The sequence below is a fragment of the Akebia trifoliata genome, chromosome 11 (assembly GCF_017979445.1).
Source record: "Akebia trifoliata isolate Shusen 1 chromosome 11, ASM1797944v1, whole genome shotgun sequence".
Lineage (NCBI taxonomy): Eukaryota > Viridiplantae > Streptophyta > Magnoliopsida > Ranunculales > Lardizabalaceae > Akebia > Akebia trifoliata.
In genome coordinates this window covers 37,231,226-37,241,556 of record NC_141385.1, presented here as the reverse complement: position 1 = coordinate 37,241,556, position 10,331 = coordinate 37,231,226, and the positions used below count along the sequence as shown (strand labels likewise).

General features: G+C 33.7%; 1 protein-coding gene across 16 annotated transcripts; it reads right to left on the bottom strand.

The window, feature by feature from the left end:
- Window positions 1–1,996: 1,996 nt before the first annotated feature.
- LOC147391478 (uncharacterized) lies at window positions 1,997–8,571 on the bottom strand. Of its 16 annotated transcripts, none has more exons than XM_086458697.1 (9): window positions 8,139–8,571; window positions 7,119–7,217; window positions 6,793–6,847; window positions 5,119–5,160; window positions 4,786–4,865; window positions 3,527–3,563; window positions 3,282–3,329; window positions 2,324–2,711; window positions 1,997–2,230 (listed from the first exon to the last, which is right to left on the bottom strand). In XM_086458697.1, exons 3-8 carry the CDS (start codon window positions 6,796–6,798, stop codon window positions 2,463–2,465), a joined length of 462 nt encoding a protein of 153 aa, XP_086314823.1. In that variant the 5' UTR covers window positions 6,799–6,847; window positions 7,119–7,217; window positions 8,139–8,571; the 3' UTR covers window positions 1,997–2,230; window positions 2,324–2,462. The 16 variants fall into 16 exon arrangements, 13 of the variants coding, with proteins under 13 accessions (XP_086314823.1, XP_086314830.1, XP_086314829.1 ...); XM_086458704.1 differs by lacking the exon at window positions 7,119–7,217 and having other exon boundaries at window positions 2,324–2,449; window positions 2,651–2,711; window positions 8,139–8,569; XM_086458703.1 differs by lacking the exon at window positions 7,119–7,217 and having other exon boundaries at window positions 2,324–2,475; window positions 2,651–2,711; window positions 8,139–8,568.
- Window positions 8,572–10,331: the final 1,760 nt, after the last annotated feature.

The window sequence follows — 10,331 nt, the reverse complement described above, 5'->3', positions numbered from 1 at the left end:
CTGGAATGCTGTGGAGAGAGACTGCGTGCGAGAGACAGATACTGGAGAGTGTGATCGAGACTTTTTAAGAACGAGAGAACGAGAGAGCGAGAAAATGAGGACGAGAAACAGAGCGTCGTTATTCTTTCCCAAAAAAAATTCTGATCGAAGAGTTGATCTTCTTCTTGAAAATTAGAGAGAGGTAGATTTGAGAGAGAGAGAGACAGATATTCGGTAGAGCGATGGATTCGAGAGAGAGAGAGAGAAGATAGAGTCGTGAGAGGAGCAGTCGAGTGAGAGTGAGAGAAGAGAGAAGTTTGACAGTGGCTATTGGCACCCCAACTTTTACTTATCACCGTTGTTAGTCGAAACGACGATAAAACGACTGCCAAAAACCGTCGCCAATAACGACAGCCTTTAGCAGTCATTTTTACCACAATTGTGGCGTCGCAAAAACCGCATTATGACGTAGTGAAATACCTCTCCCTCGATTTGAAATGACTGTAGTTTGGAGCGTAAAGCTGACTTTACACTAGGTGGCAATCCTTGGTATAATGTATCCCTTGTATTTGAAGGCTCTTGTAATCATTTCAATTAGATGATATTCACGCTTCACAAATTCGAGAAGTGTCCTCAAGAATGACTCTGTTTGAAAGTTACAATCAATTTTAGTTTGTTTGGTTAATCGTGGAACATAAGATTAGATAGGTAGACTTATTATTACAATACATATAATAGCAACATAGTCACCTAAAACTAGATAAACAAAAAGAAACGTGAGTCAAGGAGTTTGAACTCACAAGAGTATCGATTTGAGTGACAATATTTGCATAGTGCAAAGCAAGACCAACAATCCCCAACCTTTGATGATTGTTCAGAGATCCTTTCACCGATTGATCACCATCTGCAAGTTGACCATGGAAGAAAACATCGTGATACTTTCTGCTCTAATTAATTTACTTGAAGATGGCAAGCAAGATAAGCTCTTTATAAACTGTGGAGTGAAAAATGAGGTCCTAGAGACTTCATTTATTTCAAAACAATGGCAAACTTAAGTAAGAAATACTCTGGTTTGCAAGATTCCATTCCACCATTCAGCTCTATCTAGAGCTACAATATGTTAAGATCTCCTATCTTGAAAATTTTTCTTAATGTCATAAACTTGAACCATGGTGAGGTAAAAAACACTTAGAAAAGAGAAATCTGAATGACAATTTAATAAACACTGACTGAATATCTGCTTTGTTACATCATCGTTACTCACAACAATGTGCACCTCCACGTATTGCTTCCAATATTTAGTTTGCATAAAGGGTACAGAGGATTCAATTATGTACTCCACGTAACATCTCAGAACAAATAGCCTAATTGAACCTTTTAATCTAGGTACAATTAAGGGTATTAACTATAAAACAGAACTGGTATTGAAATAACTGACCACCAAAACAAGAGGGTATGTGTATATTAGCCCCTAAAAAACTAAAAGGATACCTCGTTCTTCTGCTCTTCTTTTTTAATAAATTATACTTTAAAAAAAAAAAAAAACAGGATAAACAACAAGCTATACATCAGTGAAACTAGATGGAGCTGTGAATGATTGAAACCCACCTAAAAACAAAATCCTTAAAAAAAAGCATGTACAATCTTTTTACAATTGAAGATCATACATCTCTTTTATCTTCAAAATAATCTACTCAACGCTACAATCACTACGTCATAATTCGTCAAAAACGACTGCCCTTACAGTCGCAAATGGAGTCGTTTTAAAAGGAGTGGTTTTTAAAAAACGACTGTCCTTAGCAGTCGGGAAAAAAACGACTGTCTTTGGCAGTCGGAAAAAACGACTGTAAAATGAGGATATAGCGACGGTCAGTGACCGTCGCTATAGGGTATTTTTTTTATAAAAAAAAATTTATTTTACACCTACCCCCTCACATGTTGCTGAATATTGGAGATACCCCTATACTTTGAAATTGATGACCTAGAACCCAACTAACAACATGAAAAGACCCAAATACCCCTCGTCTTTTAACTTTCATAACACTAACTATTTTCTAACTACCAATTATGCAAATGTAACTACCAATCCAAATTCTAATCTACAATTTAAAATTATCGAGAATCCCTTATCAGGATAAATCTCAAATGCGTTCTTCAAGTCCAACTCAACTATGTCCAAATCAAGTGTCTTTATGTAGGCTTCGGCTCTCTGGAAAAACGCTTTTACATTGCTAGGTTCAAGCTTCAATACCTGTTTTGAAACAAGTGAAGTAAATAAAACAAATTTATTAAAAGAAAATAACTTTGACGTGGACCAATCAAATGGAAATGCAATCAAGATTACCATTGAGCACAGCTTAGCGGCTTCACTAAACTCCTTCAACTTAAGTTTGCAGGCAGCATTGAAAAACTTCCCCGGTTGCTTCTACTCTTCATTGAAAGTGCTATCGAACTCTACATATTTTGCAGCTTAACCGAAGCAATCATGGAAACCATCTTGCACAATACATTGGAAAATATAAAGGGAATTGTAGAAAGACTATCGACTCACATTGAAAAGATTTCATGAAATCAAACAACCAACAACATTGTAGAAAGACACAATGGATAAGTAACTCTTGCAATGGAACTAAATAGACCATCAAAATAACAAAGACTATCAAAAGATTACCTTCAACTCTTTTTGAATCAACAACCGTATTCTCCTCTCCCAGCAAAAATTTCAAGTCCACCTGAAACGTAGTTCAACAAGTACATCAAAACAAATTCATCTTTTAACATGCATATTTACACAATACAATCAGCAACACAAAATTAGGAAAAATCAAATGGCATTAGGTGCACATGACCGATTTCAATACAATGCAAGTAAAAACTTTGCATCTATTAAAAAAACTGATGTATCAATTTTCAAAGAATTTGTATACCGAATCAAAGTAGTAACTAGGCATCTTATAAATCTTCAGAAAGATCTCCTTTGGAATGTCCATTTTGAAACTGTTCTAAACTCTATGAATAGACTGTTGAATTGAAGATATTAACCAGTGAAGATATGTATTGCTGATTTCTATTGAAATTAATTGATTGCTAATGCAAGGAACTAAAACGGTGTGTTGCCTGGAACTGCAAGAAGACAAATGGAATGCTTTGTAAAGAAATAAAAAGTCAGGGAAAACAAAATAGATTTACTAAGTTAAAGCATACATCTCCAATTTAATTCAGATTTAGTTGCCAAATCAATCAATCAAGCTAACAAGTAATAATTGGTTTAACATCTTAAAAAACAGAATAGAAACACTCACATGGATTATCAAGACTAGGCAATTGACCATTGGGATTTTATTACTATTCTGCATGGAAAACAAATAGACACTCATTCAATAAAGCATTAATTCAAGGCATTTATACACGGTTTCAATGTCTACGTACATGTTTTGGTCGCTCGGCTATCAGTAGCCATTAATAGCACAAATCAACAATCTCCAACTTAATCAAACTGGAAAAAAAAATTCCTTTAATCAATAAATCTTGGTTGAAGATGCGATACCTTTCCAAAAGACTGCCCATACCCGGAATAACCGTATCTGTATTCAAGAGCATTCAAACAGAAAAACTACAGATCAAATTTCAGAAGTAGTTTGAATTCAAAATGCTTACTTTTTGTTTTTTACATGATTTCTACCATTGTAAGCAAAATATCATTAAGTTTCATCCAACCACCATACATAAATTTCTCAACAATACTCCAAGGCATAAGGCAGTCTAATCCTATATACCAAGGCATATCTCACCATCACCTCAACACCAAGGCCTCCTACAATAACATATCGAAGCTAAAGATGACGACATGGTAGAAATTCAAAGCTTTATCCTAAAAAAAATTTAGGATCATCCAAATGAATAGTAATGCAAGCAATATGAAATAACTCTTCTAATTTGAAACAAGACCCCCCTTTAATCAGTCATCAAAAAGGGAAATCACAAAACCAATAAATAATTAGTGAATTATTTGCATACAAATACAAACCAGGTTGATTGGGCTTGTTTCTCAGCAAGTCAGGGTTGTACTCATAGTTAATAAGATGAAGCTACATCAAACTCTAAGAATTTTATAAATGAGCAAAAGAACTAAAGCACAACAAGGAACTAGATTTATTAAATGTAGGGTTTTTTCTTGAGAGGGGTGCTGTCCTTATATCTAGTTAGGTAAAATTGTATATAAATTTCTCCCTAATTCCTCACAATTCCAATTTTAAAGTGTTATGGAGATAAAACCCTGAATTATGGTGTTTGCAATCCATTTCTTGAACACATAGCAGTACAGTTGTAAGTGCAACTGAAAAACATGCAAATTGTAGGAAAGTGATTGATTGCTTATTTGTGATTAGTATCAGGGTTTCATTAGTAAAAGGAGCAAAGTGAGATACTAAAAATGTGGAAACAGCAAAATGAAACAATAGAAACCACTAACTAGCACCTCCTAACAACGATTCCTACTTTTTAAAAAAAAATGCTCAAATAAAGAGACCCCCTAAGCACCTCGTGGTGCTGGACACAAAGAAAACCACTTATTGAAACAATTCATGAATCATGCCTTCAAACATAAATTTTTTGTTTAAATGTTGAATAAAAATCTTAAATATTTTGCTTAAAGAAAAAAGGAAAAGAAAAGAAATTGGAAGTCCAACTATGGACACGAGAATTTTCCAAAAAGAGTGCACCTTTCCTTCAGAGACTATTTTGTTTCTCTCTTTCAGATTCTCCAACATAAGGAAAACAGGGTAAAAGACCATTAAATTCTTTTACCTGATTGAAAGTTTTTTCATCATTATTTTACCTATTGGTGATGAAGCAAAATTTTCCACGTCAACAACCAGCATATTGGGCTGCAAGGTAGTGAATTTTACATGAGAAGCAAGTTCCCAGTGAATGCACATATTTTAAAACCAATAACTTCAAAAGAATGAAGTGATAACTTTTCAACAATAGAAGAGGCAAAAATTAATGTGCATGTTGAGCTGCAAGGTAGTGAATTGTGATTGTGATTTCTACTCATCGAACATGGATTTAACATGAAAATGTGCATTAACTGGATCTAAAGAAATTTAAGGTGTATGGGACAAATCCACCAGAACTAACCTGAATAAGTGTTTGTTCAAATGCAGCAGCCATAAGACTATCCTGCTCAAAGGAAAAAAGAAAAGAATAAATAACTAAGGAAAAAAAAAATGCACAACTGCCCAGTAGTTCAATAGGAACAATTGAAATAAGGCTCATGCGTCAAGTAAAGAAAACGTATTTCAAAAGATTTGAATTGCATTATAAAAGGCATTTTAAGCATTGAATGAAATAATACTTCAAGAGGTCATGATAAGAATGTTTCAAAAGATCTTTGCAAGGAAAATATTCTCTAAAACGTAAACCTCAACCTTCTAATCCATTTTTCAAAATAGAGAGCCTTTGAGGTAATTCTCCGTAGTTTATATTATTCTTTACATTGATTTTGGACTTGAACTCGTTTGTTTTCTCAATAATCACTGCAACCTACTTTCTCTTGTGCTTTAGATTTGTCCTAAATTCCTTCTACCATGATATCAATTTTCAATAATAAAAAGTATTTGAAAACTCTCACACAAACATATTTATTTATCTACTGTTCTAATATTAAAAGTGATATTAGCCCATGTTACAGTATTTTTCCCATTCCCATTCCTTAGGATTCTTACGGAAAGCACATACAGAACAAAGAGATTGCAACATATGGTTGATGATAGGCTTCACTGTCATCTGAAAATAGGGTGGTTCAACAAAGCAAATACGCAAAAGCTCAAGGAAAGGCCATTCACAAGAAACTTCACACTGTCCAAGACCTTCAAGTGAGAAGTATACGACCCTAAAGTTAACAAATAGAAAGTTGTAACTCAAGTTTCCTCCCATATCTCTTTACAAGTAAATCGATTTCTCTGTTTAATAGTAAGAACAAGATTTATTGCCCAGAACATAAATCATTAGTTTAAAAAACGGCCCATAGCTCATAATGCAAGATGTTTTTAGGTGTTTATCCAGTTGTTACTACTCATATTGGGTTCCCCAAATGGTTTCTAAGCATAAATCCAATGTTTGCTTCACCAAGGGGAAGATGCACACCGGTGCTTAATCACCAAGTATACTACATAATGTCACCAATGATTAAGGACCACAGATACTAAGCACTCACATCTTTTGGAGTTGAGGTGCCACCATACCACATGCCTCGTGATAAACACTAGGTATGCTACATAATGACACCAATGCTTGAGAGCTTATGCAATGGCATAGAACACCATACTAACCCATATAAGGAGTAGAAGGCACAGTAGTAGGAGTAGGTCTCAAGCAAACAAACCCATTGATTTCTCAATCGACTAACATTTTCTGAAAGACAATGCCACTCTGCTCTACTTAATTATATATCACTTTCCTTTCCAAAATGGACATGGACATGATGGTGATTTCTTCTAAATATAGAAAATTGGCCACTCCACCCCCACATTGCATATTTAGGTAAAAGAGTCACTAATAAAATGTGATGTGGCCCCACCTCTAAAATAATTTATAGTTATCCTACTCATGAGCATGTCATTGGAAAATTATTTATAATGATTAGCATGTTAAGCAGTCTCACTGAATTCCTTATTACTAACTAAAATATTTCATTAATTTCTATATAATGAAAATCATCCACTGTTTTTCATTTAATGCAACATACAAGTTAAAGTAGCAAGGTGTAAAAAAATGGGATGATGAAAAAATGAAAAGTAGTTGAGTCCTTACATTCATGGTTAGAATCTAGCTGCACATTTCCTTCTTTAAAGTAAGGGGCTCTCACCTGAAACGAACCAAATTAGCTGGCTGGTCTTAGTTTAGGCACAACAACATATGTGTTACAAAAACACACTCAAAGGACCTAATAAAAGCCACACAATCTAATTGATCATTTAATAACTACTACCATTTACTATTATGATCAATCCAAAAAACACCAAGAAAATTAGGGCCTTCAACATATAATGGAAGTGAAATCAATAGAGCAGAATTTGATGCAATCAAGAAAACTTTGAAGTTTGTTCAAGCTTTGGAGTTCTTAAAGAACAACTCACCAACCAATGAAAAATATTTTGTTACACCTCTAGCAATATCAACCAAGAGCTTTTGCTGAAACAGGGAAAGATTGAAATCTTGCCAATAAAAAGGAAGATCTGTAAACAAGGTGGGTCTATCAAAACTTGGTTAAAAATAAACACTTCTGGAACTCTAGTCCTACAATGTGCAAATCAAAAGTTTCTATAAAAAGGGAGGTCTATAGACAAGGTGCATTTATTTTTTTAATCAGTAAAAGGGGAATTTTAATACAAAGAGGGGCAACAAATAGCATAATCTAAATATAATTCAAATATGTGATAATTCTCACCCAACTAACAATATTGGAACATTTTGGTATGCTTATGAGAATTAAAAAATATTTATAAACTAATACATGTTCTAATCCTCAGTCTAAAGAACAAATGTACTTTCATTTAGAAAATTGTTTAAAATAATATTAAGATTTTCTCAGATATTAAATAACAAATAAAAAAAAACATTTTAAAGTAAAATTGGATGGCAAAATTATCTTTGTGTTCGACATTGTATCCAACATGGAAAATTCTTATAAAATGGAGTTTCATTGCTAGATAGCCAAATCTCATATTTTACATCAAAATAAGAAATGAAAAATGATAATTTTCTTTTCTAGATTTGGTGAATCAGAAACAAACTAAGCACCAAAAACATAAAAAGAATCAGAAATTCTACTAATTCACTCTATCCACTCTATTCCAAAAAAAAGCTCCACTATTCTATTTGACTTGAACTATGTTATTTCTTGTTTTTTTACCACCTATTTTAGTCTCTGATGATTGAAGAATAAATACAAGATAAACAAAAAAAATCCAAATTCATGGTTTGTAAACCTACTCCCCCATGTTACTTAAATTTAGAAGAAAGTGATGGTGTGCTAGCAAATACAGAAGAACCGTGTCAAGAAACCTAAACAATTTGCATCTCAAAACCCTATAGAGTTGAAATCGAATGGATCTAACAAGTGAGGAAAATCTAAGGGTACTTGAGATAGATCATACCTTGAAGAGTGAGGAGCACCCTAGCAGAAACTCAGCTTCCAATCTTATAGAGATGGAAACCCAAAAAGTTGAAATCCGCTTCGTCTGAGAGAGATCGAAACCCTTGAGAATTGAAATCCTATTTCGTCTGAGACAAAATTTGAAAGAGATCGAAAAATTAGAGAGTTCAATCCGATTGTGTGTGAGAGATCGAAACCCTAGAGTGTTCAAATCCGATTGCGATTGGGTCTGAGAGATATCGAAGTATGAGTCAAGATAAAATGAAATAAAACCCTAGAGAGTCGAGTGAGAGAGAAGGTAATTCGTGATGATAAGCTGTGGAGAGAGAGAAAGTGTGTGTGTATGTGCGTGCAAACCCTAGAGTGGGAGAGAACGAGAGGCAAGGACGAGAGATAGAGAGTGTCGTTCTTCTCCCAAATCGGGGAAGAAATTGTTACTTATTTTAGAGTGGCTATTGGCACCCCAACTTTTACTTATTACTGTACGTAATTATGTAGAAGCGACGGTTAAACGACAGTTAAAAACTGTCACAATTAACGACAGCTTTTAGCAGTCGTTTTTGCCGCAATTCCTGCGTCGCGAAAAGTGCAATATGACGTAGTGAATTATGGTATAAAGAAAGAAAAAATCCACTATCTAAATTCACAAAAAATTTATACAAATCATTTGTTGATTGCTCAACTATAAACACACACACACATCACTTTTGGTTCTTGACAGTGATAGGTGAAAGAACTCACAATGCAACACATCATAAAAATAGAACCAAAATCCAAACAATTGGGATTTCTAGAGGTAGAACCACCCATCATTGTGGCTATGTGGTGAAACTTTGATAATTTATTGTAGTGATCTTGCTCTTTATAACCTACTTTTTTTAAGTCAGAAACATGATTTAAGAGTCTAAATTGGAGGTGTGCCTTTGCAATCCACGTGTTAGTTGAAGTGTTCGAACCCCAATCGTTTAATTCCTTTAGTTCTAGACTCACCTTCTCCCTCCTCTCTATATGGATTGACTAGGGTTCTAGTGATTGATGGACATCACTATTTCATAACTCTCTTCTTTATGTGCCTTTTCCACTCACCTTTATGGGATTGACAATCCTCTTTTATAGATGGAGATTAAAGGCATAGAGTTCTCCCTTTAGTAATAATTGATGGATTCATGGACATCACTGCACATTTTAGATAGAAATATACATAATACTCATGGAATTCAATTGTTTAGGGTAAGGTTTCAATGATGAAATATGTGTTCTACTTCCTATGTATTCCAATAATTGGATTTAAAAGGGTGCAAGATGACCAGATTTTTTTCATCACAATTAAGTTACCATTTTTTTGGATGTCTTTGTAGATTGTAAGATAGGATTTCATATGAGACTTCTAATCAGTCATTTAACGTTGAACTTGAGAAGGTACTCCATCAAATTATTTTATTAAGTCTTCTATTAGATGTTATAATACGTGGGATTCATAGAAGATCACTATCATATCCTAAAAGTACTGGTATATATGTTGTTGTTGATCAACTGTTGAAATAACAGAGACTAATAATTTCGATGTTATCTAATCTTGATCCTTTGGAAGTTTATCAAAATTTTTGTAGTATTGTTATCTGACCTGCAAGACAATAATAGTATAATTGAATCGAGGCACAAACTCAGTCATTCTCTGTAAGGCGTTTCGAGCCTTTGCAAAATTTTAGAAGTGCGAGAAGAACAATGGCTCGATGCCCCCAGGATACAATGGCCCAATATCAACTAGATTTTCTTCTGTCTACTCCACCTTAGACAGGAATCCAAATTAACACCCAAATCTTTACCCAGAAAAACAAATTGTTAATTCAAGAAAATGGAAGAAAAAAAAAATTAAGAAATTAAAAAATTTAGAATAAACTTGAGCACAAAAGAACAATAAAGAAGAAGATCATTCACTGAAGAAGGGAGAGATCTACTTTCCATTATGGATTAAGTTTGAATGTATAGAAAATAGAAGCCTAAATGGCTAATAGATTTTTAATACCTTAATTAACACAATCTAAACGACTAGAAGAATTATTAGGAACGTTAAGTCCAAACGGTAAAAAAATATTGTAAGACCAAACGGTAAAAATAATTAATTAAATAATAACTAATTATTATAAAATATAATTTGTAATAAAAAGATAAGTTATTAATCAAAACTCACATC

What these genes read in the sequence shown, in the direction of transcription:
- LOC147391478 (XM_086458697.1), bottom strand. An exon ending in TTGAACAAACACTTATTCAG is followed by an intron (nt 4,866 to 5,118) that starts GTTAGTTCTGGT and finishes ACTACCTTGCAG; the next exon opens with CCCAATATGCTGGTTGTTGA. An exon ending in ATGGGCAGTCTTTTGGAAAG is followed by an intron (nt 3,330 to 3,526) that starts GTATCGCATCTT and finishes TTTTCCATGCAG; the next exon opens with AATAGTAATAAAATCCCAAT.